General features: G+C 34.7%; 1 protein-coding gene across 3 annotated transcripts in view; it reads right to left on the bottom strand.

The window, feature by feature from the left end:
• The window catches only part of BTBD8 (BTB domain containing 8), a 43,574-nt gene that overhangs the window by 11,904 nt on the left and 16,902 nt on the right, over positions 1-14,768 (bottom strand). For 2 of the 3 annotated variants that reach the window (XM_074876486.1, XM_074876484.1), the window contains exons 6-16: positions 14,129-14,209; positions 12,864-12,960; positions 12,156-12,244; positions 11,839-11,941; positions 8,493-8,675; positions 7,538-7,675; positions 6,335-6,464; positions 3,717-3,778; positions 2,008-2,644; positions 1,573-1,663; positions 887-1,026 (exon numbers count right to left, since the gene is read on the bottom strand). In XM_074876486.1, the coding sequence (XP_074732587.1) occupies positions 887-1,026; positions 1,573-1,663; positions 2,008-2,644; positions 3,717-3,778; positions 6,335-6,464; positions 7,538-7,675; positions 8,493-8,675; positions 11,839-11,941; positions 12,156-12,244; positions 12,864-12,960; positions 14,129-14,209 (1,751 nt within the window). The remainder of the gene's footprint in view (positions 1-886; positions 1,027-1,572; positions 1,664-2,007; positions 2,645-3,716; positions 3,779-6,334; positions 6,465-7,537; positions 7,676-8,492; positions 8,676-11,838; positions 11,942-12,155; positions 12,245-12,863; positions 12,961-14,128; positions 14,210-14,768) is intronic. The other variant, XM_074876485.1, reaches the window with a different exon arrangement.

Genomic DNA, 14,768 nt, shown 5'->3' with positions numbered 1-14,768 from the left:
CTATACGTAAAGGAATTATTTCAACCTCTAACTAAAATAGTCATCACTGGGGTAGAAAGCAGCAGCTATCCAACAGAGCATAGAAACACTGCACAGCAGCTTAGCACAAAAAGTGATGAGTACTGTATTCAATTTATATTGTAGAGGAAATGAGAGTAAGCAGAAAATAATTAAATTACTTATAATGTGATTAGAATACCAGAATTAATGTCCCTGCTCAGTCAGAATATACTGCAAGGTCTTTAATGACCACAAATTGACAGGACCTGTGTTTTCTACATCATAATGCATTTAAGATAATATAACTTGAGTTTTCTTTCCCCCACCAGTAAGTGCCAAGTCCAAACAGGATTAAAAAGAGCTCCATCCTTAACACTTTGTTTCTCTGTAAAGTAGGGTTTCCTCTCTGTGGTCTACAATGTAATTTCCCACACTTGCTATAAAAAGCTGTTGAAATCAAGTATTGGTTTTTGTGGGGTAGGGCAGTACCAGTGGTGCTGCTGCTAGGGGGGATCACCAAAAAAGGGAGGCATAAACTAACAGTTCTTAAAGGAGTTTGCAGTCCAGATCTTTGATATTATAAATGCTTGACCTACAGAATTTCTATTGAACTCTGTCATGGTTCCAAGTGCAGAAGTGCAGGGGATCAAAAAATAACAGACTCTGCAAAGCAGATTAAATAAGCAGAAGAAAACACCAACTGGCAGTGAAGACCATCCTTTAAACATTTTGAAGTTGACACACATTCATTTGCATTTTACAGTTTAGGATTATCACCAAAAATATAGAAAATAAACAGAATTTTTCAGAGGATTTTGTCAAATGCTTGTGCTAAAAAAAAAATAAAAATAATGGCAGACTGTTTCATTGCTGTATGAAACTTTACCTTGGTTCTTGGGAGAACTGGCAGATGTGTTTTGACCCTTTTGCTGTGCTGCAGAATTGCTACTCACATTCCCTTTTTTCTTTAGAACAGCTTGTGTAGTTTGTTCATTACACCCTTTTCCAGTTGATTTTTTTGTCAGACTGCAAAGAAATTATTATAGCCATTATTTCCAAGCTTAAGATCTAGCAGTGTTTAATTATGTTTAAACAAGCAATAGATGAGCTTTAATATGCACATATATATAAGCATTGAAAATGCAACCTAAAAGGTATACTTTTTGAAAATAAAACTTGTACGTGTGTATATATATACACACACATATATAAATGATCCATTTCACAATTTCACAGTGCTTCAGCTTAATCCAGTTTAATTTAAGATATCCCAGAAGTGGTAAATTTACACCTTGTGTAGTCATTAACTGTTCCATTATGCAGAATTCTGAATGACCTATAATAATTTTAAAATGATTAGCATGAAACAATCCAACACAGAAGCCAAACCAATTTTATATTTACAGCAATGTTTCCAGTAGCTAACTCAAATTGTTTTGCTAATAATGAGCAATAGACAACCATTCTCAGATTAAAAAGAACATGTTAACGGTAAGTTTCATCTGAACTTTTTTCACAAAAATACACACACATATATATATATGTAAAGCAGCATATTGATTTGTAACATACCTGCTTGTTGTGACATTAGCCTCAAGCTCAGTCTTTTTTTTTTTGTTGGTGACTCCATTTGATGTCTTCACAGATGACTTTGTTTTCACTACTGTAAAGTAAATTAAAAGTTAATTATATGGGGAAATGCATTGCATCTGAGTACCAAAAAAATTCTAATATATGAAGATCAGCTGTTGAAAACAGCATAGATGCTAAACTTGTAAAACTTTTACTATTTTATGTGGCTATTAGTAGATCATAATATAAGTCAGTTAATAGAGAAGAAATTTAGTATTTTTATCTCAAGTCAATATTCATTTACAGGGGAAGAAGGTGCCTCTTATCAATCTATAGTAGATTTTTTTAAAGCCTCCCAGGCTGTTTTTTCAGTCTATGACCAGCCTGGGACAAATCAGAAGGGGACTTTTAAAAAGAAAAATGTTAAAAAATTACCAGTCTGTTTTTTCCCTTCTTCTACCAATTTATCCTCTTTGGGTTCCTCTGTCTGTTCACTGGCAGTCTGGATATCTGTGTTTGAGTTTGCTGGCTTGCTGGAAGTTCCTGCCACAGTCACTAAGGAGGGAGATTCCTTCCCTGTGGTTTTTTTCAAAGGTTTTGTTTTGATCTGCACACTTGAGGTTACTGTCAGCACTTTAGGTCTGGCACCTGCAATTTTTCCTTCATGGTTCTTTAGTCCTTTGCCACTTCCTGAATTTTTTTGTCCACTTGTAGATGATGTCTTTTCTGTATCTTGCTTGGTAAGCATGCTTTCAGCCTTCACATTTCCATTATTTTCTGTTTTTGTCTTTATAACAGCTCTAGCCTTCGGTGAAGCAGCTTTTTCCCCAGGTTTGGAATCCTTAGTAATCTTGGAACCTAGTTTTTTGCCATCTTTCCCCTTTACATCCTCATGTTTTGAAGCCTTATTAGCACTGTTTCTATTGGTGCTGGATGTATGTCCAGATGCTCCTAATCCATCAGATTTCATTTTATCCTGATTAGTGGAAGAATCTCCCCAGCAATCTTTCTTGCTGTGTTCTGTCCAGGAAGTATTCCTTATACCAACAGATTCAGTAATAGATTTGTTTAGCTAGGAAAAGAAACATCAGGAAAAAAAAAAACAGAAGACATTTATAATACCAAACTAGCCATAATCCTTCATTTCTGAGACACAGCTACTTTTTAAGTAGTACATGAATCTAAAGCCAAAAGATTCAGCATAGAAATAAATTTTTTAAAAATTCTATTTTAGCTCAGATTGCTGGCTTTCAAAGATATAAAAGTACCAGAAATAACTGGAGTGCCTAGTAAATCTCATGTGAAATACTGCTCTATATAGAGGATATAGAGATATCTAAGCAGAGTTTCACTTTTACTTTGGACAAATTACTCTGTAATATTTATTTATATTATTAGTGTCTGCTGAAGTAAGAAAACTTTTTTGAGTTACATGTGCATATTTTCCCAAGATAAATAAAGACTATGAATTATTACAAACATAAACCCAAAAATGAATTTATAATACATGTGATGTTTTTGACCATTACCAACAGTATATCCACCAGATAAGTGACAATATTCATTCCCTCTCTCAGGTAAAGATATATACTGAAACATGGAGAAATAAGTGCATGAAATGGAATCTTTGTGATGCCAGTGTCATTGCAATGTATCCAAGACTGTCAAATCATGTGAAACCTGTACTGGTTGTCTAGCAAATAGTAATGTAGTTTTGAGTGTGAGTCTGAATAGAAGAGTTGTTGAGGGCACTAAAATATTTTTTCAGGGCAGGGAGTGTAACAGACTCAGTGCTCTGGTGGCTTGTGATAATAGCAGATATTCATTAGCTCAGTAGCAAACCATTTGCTCTGGGAAACAAATCAGTTTCATTACGTAGCAACAGGGGAATGTGAGATTCTGAACACAAATTCCTGTCTTTTATTTGAGCTTATCTGTTTGAAAATGTAGCAGAGCATAGGCTGGGTCCTAAGATGTTTCCAGTAGTGGCCATTACTGATTCTGCATAAATAACGGTTCATAAAAAATACAAATTTTTCAAAAGCAAGTTCCATTAAATAATATGACAAATTAATATTAAATTTAAATCACATGATGAAAATAGTTTAGTTCTGGTATTTTTAATGTTTGGATATAATGTTTACCTGAGAACTAGTGAATACAGGTTTTTTGCCAAGTCTTCGGTCATCACCCTTGTCAAATGCAGCTGTAAAAGTAACAAGCAGTTTCTTTACTATTTAGCAGGAAAGAAGGTAGACAGAAAACAATCCAGCCTACTAATTAACATATCTGAAATCAGAAAGCAGTTCTTCAGGTCCTGTAATTATTCTAGGAAGTCTAACTTTGGTGACATAGCAAATATTAAGTGGAAATACATGGTTTTATGTTCAGAATAAAAAATGTGGTATCTGTAATGAGGTCACATGGCCATAAGCAAGTTGTTTAACTCTTCATTTCCCCATTTCCATGGTAAGACACGGTTTATACAAGCTTAGTTCACTTAAAGCTTGCAGTGCACTGAGACCTTTGAAAGTGTACACAATTTACAAAAAGAAAGACACCTTCCAATTTAGAGTACTAATGACTTTTAAGTGATGTACTGTAATTTCTAGAATATTTATACCCTTTAAAGAAGAGATTAAGTAAATTGTACTAGTTTTCAAAAGTGGTAAAGCCAAAATATTGAAGTGCACACAGTAAGATCATAGTGCCTCTTTAGATAGCATGCAGCGTAATGTCATGAGAGTTATCCCTGTGATTGTCATGTGGAATTTTCAGGCAGTGAATGCCTTTTTTTTTTCTTCTGACTGGTTTGCTCTGGGAGGGAAGCATTTTTCAATAAAGCCTTTAAATCAATTGTGCTTGTAGAATACAAAAAGGATATTTATAGACACTGTACAGACCCAGAATCGATAAGGTTTTGGTTTTGTTTGTATTAACAAAGCTGAAAAAAGGTTTTACAAAAAATGTTTTAAAAAATTTAACCATTCAGTGGCTCATGTTCTGACATACTATTTATACATGGATACATTTTTTGTATGTATAACACAAAAATTCTGCTGAATTCTTATTGAAGATGCTAAAAAGTAATTTTTATATAGGTCTGTAAAAATGACACAAAAGGTATGCTGAAAATGGCACCCCAGGGATCTAATCCTTTTTCTAGCAATGACTCTGCACATTAATACATACCAATATATTAAGACAAAATCCATATAAACTTGTGCCTAAGAAAACACAAGACACGTTGTGAATAAAAAAACCCTACAATATCATCTGTCTTCTTTTGGCATTTTTCCTTTTCTATTATAGCCTGCTAATTCTATATAGGTTAAATCTCTAGAAGATAAATGACCACCAGAAATCTTTAAGATGAAAGTTGATTTAAGTTATCCTAGACATATTACACCTGAAGATTAAAATTTGTCTACCAGTATTGTGTGATTGCTTTGCCTGTTATTGAAAACAGATAATTTATGCAAACATTTCAGCTTGTCTGTTTACATATAAAATGTATGCTAGCTCTGAGTTATAATTTAATCTACAAGAAATCAAAACAATTTCTGGCAAGATGGAGTTTGGACAACTAAGGCACACCTCGGTTTAAAATATTGTTTTGTATTGAAAGCACTAGTGCAAAGCAGCCTAAACATTATTTACAATAAGGACACGATTATCCTAAAAATAAACCACCCCAAAACAAAAAAACCTCCACCCTTGTTTCTAAAGCCAACTACTCACCTTCTGAAGGATTTTATAATCCAGAAAGAAATCATAAACCTGTTTTATACGGTAGCAGTGAGATGTTATTTGACTACATCCTTAAATCATGCTTAGAAAGACTGTCACTGCATCCTTCTATCAGCATGTAATTGTAGAATAAAATTTTCATCTACCTATAGGCATAAACAACTTCATAACTATCATATCCTAGCTACTAATGTCTTTAACAGAAAGGACATAAAGATGTTTGTTTCTCCTTTGATCAAAAGTGATTTGATTTTAGAGGAGTCTTCAACACATTCTTTTCTTTTATAACACTGTACTGTCAAAGCTAATATTCAACCATAACCCGAACTCCGTCATCAGTTCTGCATCCTCAGAATACTTGTGTACTTCAAAACAAAGAAACGTTCAGAACAAAAACTCCTTTTTGTTGGAAGTGCTGTCTGTTAAAATTTTGAGAGAACACCATGCAGCTCCTTAGGGGCTCTCTGCAGTAGCATACACAATATCACAATACCAATCAACTGTGAAGTCAAGCTATCTGCATTTACTCACGGTGCACGAGATAAGCATTATGCAAGAGACAAGCAATATTTATACGTTATGGAGAAAAATATAAAGGATAGAAACTGAATTCATAGAATGGATAATCTGCTTTGTGCCAATTTAATTCATCCACAGTGCTTATCTCCTTAAAAATGACAGAGATGAGGTTTTTAAAATCCTACTGCAGTATTTTCAATAATTTAGAGTAGCTGTAAATAAGCACAGAATCAATCTACATGGTTTTGGTTCCTATTATATACAGTCCTAAAAAACAAAAGCAGGGGAGACTTTTCACAGAACATGACTTACTGATTTCCATGTTTGAAACTAGCTAAGCATTCTGTCATGCTTCTATTCTGAAATACCACTTCAAAAACCTAAAGCATTGCAATTTTTGCTTTAATTTCTATCTGGCTCCACCATACCACCTACAGTTTATCTACTAAACAGATTGCTAAAAAATTCTAACGCCATTTGATGCTAGACATACCTGCTTGTATTTTATGTTGATGGTCTGGCCTCATCAGCTTCCAGCCTTCTGTGTGACGAACAGCATAAAAAGACTGAACCAGGAAGACCCAGAGCTTATCACGCAGAGCCTGGATCTTGCACGTAAAACCCTGTGTTCAAGTAACAAATCAGCAGCTGGCGAGGGGCATATTGTCATAGCAACCAGTCATTATTCCTTTCAGAATCTACTTACTCCCTAAGCTAGATCAATGATGTCATCACTTATATTTTATAATGGTCTGGTAGATGGAGATGCTGTTTTTGAAGGATTATTGCCCACCACAGTAATTTTTACAATACTTTAAACCAAGGCATACTACAGCACTAGAAAACACATTGCTTTTTTTTTCCTTTTTTTTTTTTTTTTTTTTTTTTTGAAGAACCCCATAATAGCTCTTTACTGTCAGCTGTGTCACAACAAGGTCAAATACTCTAGGGAAAAATAATGTATCTGATTAAATTTTCATTGCTTTTACCAAGAAGATCTACGATAGCACCAGATTGCAGTAATTCATTTTGCATTTTTCATTCTTTGCTTGTAGCATAATTCTGGATTTTAATCAGTATGTCATACTATTCATGAATTATCCCCAGCATTACAGTCAACCACAGCTTAAATATCATTGTTTAGATTGTGTAGGTATACAGGGTATGTTACACACATGGAGACTGACACCTCCCTCCAAACCAAAACACACACACTAGATTAAGCGGCAGTCCTCACTTCAGAGGACAGTCTTAAACAAAAGCAAACGTAGCTGTGACTTTTACAAAAAGGGGGGTAGAAGTACACAGAGAAAGAGAATAAGCTCTTTTCCCCCGTAAGTTAAAGGTAATGCAACATTTTGATATTTTTTTTCTCATCACAAATTTAAAGTGATAGTAAAGATCAACAGAGTGCTGGTGCCCATGGGACTTACATTCTCAGTAATACACAATAATTTTTTTATTGCCATAGATAGGGTTTCTCTTTAAAAGAAGAAATTGTTAATATCCAGTAAACAAATGGCAACATTTTCTGCACTTCCAACAGAACCATGGATTTATGCAGATGCTTTTCTGTGTGACCCCAACTGCAGGACTGAGCCACCTGAGCTCAAACCACATCATCTGATTTGAACCATTACATGAAACAAACAGCAGAATAGTTTTTCCTACAAACACTGCACACTGAAAAACCTACCATCTCCTTCACATTTGTGGAGTCCAACAACATATCCACAGCTACAAGAAGAAAGCAGCTATTTTCATTATTAATACTTTTTTCAATTGCATTAAAAATTAGTTCTAGAAGGTCAGGTTTGCTGCTCATTGCCTGTGCCTGAGGAAACAACAAAAGGCAGCCGTGTAAAACAAAAGAGTGTACTTCATATGCAAAAGCATTACTGAGCAGAGAGGATCTGCTATCACGCTGTGCAGGAGGTATTCCAAAGCTGAGCATCTTCCTTTGTATTCATTCCATAACCCCACCCCTCTCCAGGCCTCTAGCAAATCATCCTAAGGCCTCTCACTAACTCAAATTTTAGGAACAAGCATACTGTGATGAATTTACAGCCACATGCAACTCTAGATTCAAAGACAAAATGTTTTAACATCTCCCTCTTTATTTTTTTAACCCTCTATACATATTTAAAAAATCTTTCATGGGAGAAATGAACCAGCTAGATGACTAGGTATGTTCTCACCAGGACCTGCAGCACTGCCCCATTCTTGTGACTCACAACAAAAATCAGTAGGAGTTTGAGTATACTGCTAATACTCATAATCATTCTTGTAAGTATATGCTGTTGTTCTAGGGGTCCAAAAGCTTTTTCAAAGCTTATGTGTATACTTATCTCTTTTCAGCACAGAAGCTGTCCCACTAAATTCATTGGAACTTTTGCTTCACTGAGGCACATAACCTGAACTCAGTATCAACCCTGTGTATCGAAGTATTAATGTGCTTTAAAACAACACTGAAAAAAATGCCACCCCCAAAACCAACTTAGCACTGCTTAATTTTTTTTTTTAATTTTCCACAGAATTGTACTTTAAAGCAAACGTTGAAACTATTTTGATTATTTAGCAGCCTAAACTATCTCAAGTGTGATATAATTCAATTTATTTGGAAGCATACAATAACTTGAGGGTACTTTTACCTGCAACAAAATAGAGAAGCCTTCACTTTGTACTATGTGTAGGAAGTTTGCCACAATAAATGTTACGCATTCTTCTTGTAGACTAGATGCCAAGGCCACAGCTGTCTCTGTCCATTTCACTTGGGGAAGACTATTGATCAGCCGGTCAGTCTCCATCAAAAAGAAAGCAGCATTCTTATGGTTCTTAAAATAAAAACAGAAATCAGCCTGTTGCCAAGTAATCACCTAAAGAATTGCTGCTCGTAAAATAGCTTCTGTTCAGTTACTGAATACTTACACAAGGATCCAATCATGTATTAGTTTTCCTTCTTTAAATAAATTTGGATTTTGATAATTCTGAACATTATACCTTTGAAACTAAAGCAGAAAAAGAAAAATCTACTGCTTCTGGTTTGCCTGCTGAAGTTAGGCAGCAAAGTTTCCAGTAGCTTTTATTGTATTTTTTCAACTGTGTATCATTACATACTGCAGTCCTGAACAAAATAAGGTAAATGTTAACTGGAGAAACTGAATAGAGAAAAACCTTTTAAGTCACCCAAAGATGTAATAAATTCTCAAATAAAATGGGTAAGTGAAAGTTTTAGGTGAGTATGGATGGCCTAGCATTCAGGATTCATAAATACCCAAGCATTTTCATAGTTATGAATCCTTTAGCTTTATTTGAAGGAGACAGACATCAAATATTTGTCTTCCCAGATGGAGTTTTAACTGAACTTACCCTCTTTGTTGTCTAATGTTTCTCTAAGAAACATAACAGTTATTTAAAACAAGCAAACAGATTTGCTAATATTTATTCCCCTGGTCTGTGCCTTTGGTTCTTTCGTGCATTGCATCAGCACAGTACCTGGGGGCAACTTCTACTGACTAACACATCACTTAAAAAGAACTTGCAATTTATTGTTATCCACATTAGAATGGATTGAAAGCTCTACTCAACATGACCTAGCAGGTCAATGATAAATTATGCAGGAAGATCAGTAACACTGAAGAAAGCAACAATTCAGATAAATACTTGACACAAAACTCCCTACTGTAAATTCAGATTATAATCATGTCTGTCCCATGCAAAGTAGAAAGCAGGGAGGATTTTCTTCATGCATACTATAGTTACAACATAAAATCTGGTCAGCCATTGTTCAAGTATATGCTTTTTATTATTTTACTTATCTGTGGGCAAAACCAGTTTGCTTCTATGCATATAAGGTAAATTAAAGATTAAGTATATGCTTATGGTTTGATCTTGCTCTCACTGGACTCAATTACAAGCTTTCTGAACTGTCCAGAATTCAGCCCCTGCTCACAAGGCAATAAGCATTTACTCCCATTAGACACTTCCAGTGAAATATAAAAGGCCTTCATTGACTTCTAATTAAATCAGCACTTTGTAGGAGTGGCTTTAACTGAATTTTACTTCTTTTGTTGTATTTTTTCCTAACCATTCTCGAGTAGAGTGCACTTATCTAAAAAGACAGTAATTTTCTTGCATGTAGTTGAGGCACCTGGGATAAGTACCTGAACAGTGTTTTAAACTGAACTCCTATTTTAATGTTTCTATGTTCATCATTGTGGCTTCCCAAAGATTTTCTGATCAGCAATCTCCTTTTCTTTGTACCTTTTCTTCCTGAAATGGGCTGCCCCACATGAGCTAGGTTTTACATTTCCAAGACTGGTAAATGAAAGGATCAGTAGAGTCATACTCTTTAACTGGGTGTGACTATTAAAAAGTTTTACAGCAGAGAACTGTAGCAGCGGAGAAGAGAGGATCTTAAAACATACAGTAGCCCCTGCAAAATTAATGTCAGACCTTTTCTTCTTTCTCCCTCAAGCAGCTTTAAGCATTTTTGCAGATTTTCAAAAACTCCATTGGGAATCCTACGAGTTTTTGGACTGGGTGTCTTAAGAGCTCAGTGCTAAATGATCACTTACCAGAACTGTTCTGTGGACCAAAGAGGCTTATGCTTTATTTTTTAGTTTTGGAGTTCTAAATGCCTTCTAGGCTTCAGTCCATAAAATACTAGTGATTCTTGCAAAGACACACCAATGCAAATTTTAAATTAGTAAAATGGGAACCAAAGCACACTTTAGTTCAGACTGCAAAAGTGTTCCAGAGAAGCTGGGTATGCAGCTGGAGCAGTACTGAGTACCACAGTGTACCACCTGAATATGCAGTAGCAGCTGCCACTCACAGCTGGCCTGCTGGCCTCAGCGCTTGACAGGGTAAGTACTCCACAAAGAAGTCCTGAGATAAAAACAGTCCCAAGAAGCCTTCACAGCCCTTTCAGCGAGGGGCAGTTCTTGGCCAGAACCACTTAAGAATGCATCTCTTGAATTAGGGGTATGTTTGGCAGCGTGGGTAGCCATACCTGAGCTATTTAGCTTGGATAACAAGTAACAACAGTAACAGAGAGAGGGGGACAAGGACTTCAGCATGAGATATGAGACATCACATACTTAGCTATCTGGTGTGTGCTAGCACTAAAATCATCCTGTGAATGTTGCCTGAGCGAGTTACATGACACTTTGTGTATGCCAGTCCACATTATGGCCACATGCATACACAGGCAGCAGCTGTACAGGTTTACCTTTAGCTCCTCTACGTACTCTTCATATCTCTGTTATAATTCAGTGCATTTACAGGCTAATTGCCAGACCAAATTCCTGTTAACAGGTCTAGTTCAAAACTTTAAGTCAGCTCTGAGGGTAGTTTTATACAGAAACACAATTAGAAAGTACTTAAGTTTAGGCAGATCTAAATTGGAACAATGTTAAGTATATGCCACAAAAAAAGAACGCTAAGCTTTGAGGGGATCAATTCAATAGTTATCTGAGAAGTAGAAGATATATATACTATACTGTTGCTTCATTTTTGAAAAGTCAGCTTGCCTGCAAACGAATGGCTTGTGATCACTGATAGCCAGTGATCACCCAAAGTCTGGAAAAAAAGTTCATTTTTTCCGAATTAAAATATAGACAAATAGGAAAAGGCAATCACAAATTATATATGCTGCCACCTAACATAGAAATTGATACAGTGATTTGCTGTTCCTCACTATCCGAATACATAATGCTGCGCTATGATGTCACAGCTCTGTTTTATAACTTATTTTGTATTGTTATGCTGGACTTGGATGTGATTATCACTAGACTGTGTGCCACGAAGCATAACAATGATATCTGCATAACAAAATCTGGTTTTTGTTATTTTAATGGGAACTTTTATATAGTATAAGCATACTACAGATTTAAAATACTGTATTTATTATCTCTTAAATTACATTGTACAGCTAAATAAGGAAAAAATTTACATTGCTCTATTTTTATATAAAGCACACTATATACTACTTACCAAAGAGTTAATCAACATAACAAGACAGTTGTTCTGAAGTTCAGTAGGTAAACTGGCAAAGCTTCTCTCTGACAAACATTTTGCAAAATGTTTTCCTACCCATCTGTTGAAAAGAGAGCCTTTCTTAGGTAAGGAAGATGAAAAATGTTCTATCTTCACTTGTTAGCATAAGTGATACCTCTACATTATTGTGAAGAAAAAAAATGTTTAAAATGTGAACATTTCATATGCCAAAATAAACCCAATCTCACAAAATAATTTCAACAGAAAGCAGAGAAATTAAAAACATAAACCATCATTTATTTTATTTTACTTACTTCATGCAAGCAGAGTATAGGTTTTCGACTCCCAATGAATGAGCAATAGCCATGCATTCTAGTACAGGTTGCTGTTTTCCAGGAACAGGCTAGAGTTGTTAGCAAATCATCACAATTATTGTACATTCTAACTTATGGAAACTGTACACAAGTAGTTCAAACAGAAGTACTGGTAGCTACCATGGTATTTGTCTTTATGCAGAACAGGGAAATCATCTGCCTCCACCCATGTCAATAAAGTAGTATTCAGCCTAGTGCATGAAAATGCATGAAAATGCTCAACTCTAAGCAGTTGTTTGTTTTTAAACTAATTTTAATTGAACACAAATATTTTCTACATATATGCCAATGAAATCTGATATACAAATATATAATATTTCCATATTCCTATTAAGAACAATTATATATACAATGGAATGTATTAAATTATACTCCATGTAATTTAATATATTGAATGTGTGAAATACTGTTTTTCATCAGTTGTGGTTTACAAGTTTCTATACATACGTGGATGGTATTACAGGCCTTACTCCCATCATCAATCCCAGTGAATTTAGCAGATTTACACATAAGAATAGGGTCCATTGACTTAAGCTAACACTTTGACCACACAGTTGTTAAGTATCTTGTCAATATGATCTGTAAGTAATAGAATCAAAATTCTTCTTAGGCTTTATGGCTCACAAAGTAGCATGAGAACTGACATACCTTTTGGAAAAAATTGCAGTAATCTCTTTTCAGAATGTAGATAGCTACTTCTTTTAGCCCATCTAGCCCATACATATCTGCAATGCCCAACATGCGACTAAAAAGAAAGCAGTAGCAACAGGAATCAAAAATCATTTTGATATATGCATTGTGCTTACAAGACAATTTACATGCTGATTTCACCTCTGTGTTCAGTCAGAATTTACTGCAGAAATAGACTGATAACCAAGTGTGAAACTTGCCAAAGAATAATGTTCAAACAGAAACGTGTATTGACCTAATAACAATCTCTCAACCACTGAGTTCAGTCTGTATAAAAGTTAAGCCTCAGCCACTAGCTGAGAAACTGTTTAGAAGACTCTCAGTTTCTCTATTTTCAGGTAGCAAGTGAAAAAGATACTTGTGCAGGCAGAGTTCTGGCATTTTGTAGGTTTTTTCCAAGGATTACATAAAATGTTATTGATGACATTGTATCTGAGAATTATGTCCGTTTCAAATACTAAAAAGCACTGTGAACAAACTGTTATTCTGTATAATATATATATATAAATCATAGTTTTATTTCCTGCATCAATTCATTACCTAAACATTGACATTGTGGCATATTATAAACAATTCCATATTTTTATTTTAGATAGATAAGATTTGAACAACGATTTCTAACATTAAGAAATAGTAGCATTTTAATGTTTAGTGGCAGAGTTCAACAGCTAGTATAGAACTGGTTTCAGGGAATAATTCACACATATCAGAACTTACTTCACTAATACAGGATTATGTGTACACTGTGATTAAAAATTATCCCAGAGAAAATGCCAACATTTACATTGGTTGCTATATATAATCTTTTATGGATCTAAGACTCACTACTTAGCCTTCACATCAACTTGAATGATCATTTAAAAATAAATTCCAAATATTAACTGTTAAATACTATCACACATTGTATATATTATTCTGAAAACTAAAAGGAAGATACAGGAAAATTAGAAATTATTTTGGTCTAAAACACACTTCTGTTTTTCACTCTCCTCATAGAATATTCCAAAAATGACTGGCACACCTTTTCCAGTAGCTGTCAAATAAACAAGATTTCAACATCTTTATTTTTATAATTTCCTCAAGTATGTTTAGGCGTAAAGATTATTATATTTGACATTTTTGTCTTATTCATACTACAGGAAGAATTTTCCTTACAGAACAAGTTTGTTCCTTACAGAACAAGCACAAACTACAATTAAAAAATAATAAAAGTTGACATATACCCAACATCAACTTTGTCTGGGAAGTCCAGAATACCTCCATATATAAAATGCAAGATGACACTCATTTCTATGTGGCTTATGCTGCAAAAAAAGAAAGAAAGAAAAAAAAAAACAAATAAAGATATGTCCAGAATAGAATATAACACATTTCTTAGCCAAAGGAAGTTGGTCAAAAGGCTGATACATCATCCAGCTGCTCTGTGAATGGAAGGTGAATCTGATAAAATTAAAGCTATTTTCAAGATTACTGCAATGTAAAAGTATATGTACGTCTCAGTGTGCAATCTTCAGAACCCGTAAGTGCTGTGTACATTAGTATAAATGGATTATAGTCATGCAGATTGAACTAAGACCCTTTAAAACATTAGTCATGTTTAAGCAACAGACATCGATGACTGAAAGCAAAAGGAAAAAACAAATGTTGCAACATGCTGAGAAGCAAAATCAGCACAGTTGTCTCTCTGCATATTAGTACATGATAGCCATAAAATCAGCAAGAAGAAGTTTCCCCACAGTCTAGCCAGCTGTTACGCAGAATTTTCATTATTTCAGAGTAAGCCATATGTACTTTATTTATAAGTGTTTAAAAAGACATCACGGAAATCTGCACCAAGCAGAAAACTGAACTAGAAAAGGTAAT

This window comes from Strix uralensis, chromosome 8 (genome assembly GCF_047716275.1).
Source record: "Strix uralensis isolate ZFMK-TIS-50842 chromosome 8, bStrUra1, whole genome shotgun sequence".
Taxonomy (NCBI): Eukaryota; Metazoa; Chordata; class Aves; order Strigiformes; family Strigidae; genus Strix; species Strix uralensis.
Note: the sequence above shows the minus strand (reverse complement) of the source record. Positions and strands in the feature narration are given on the sequence as shown.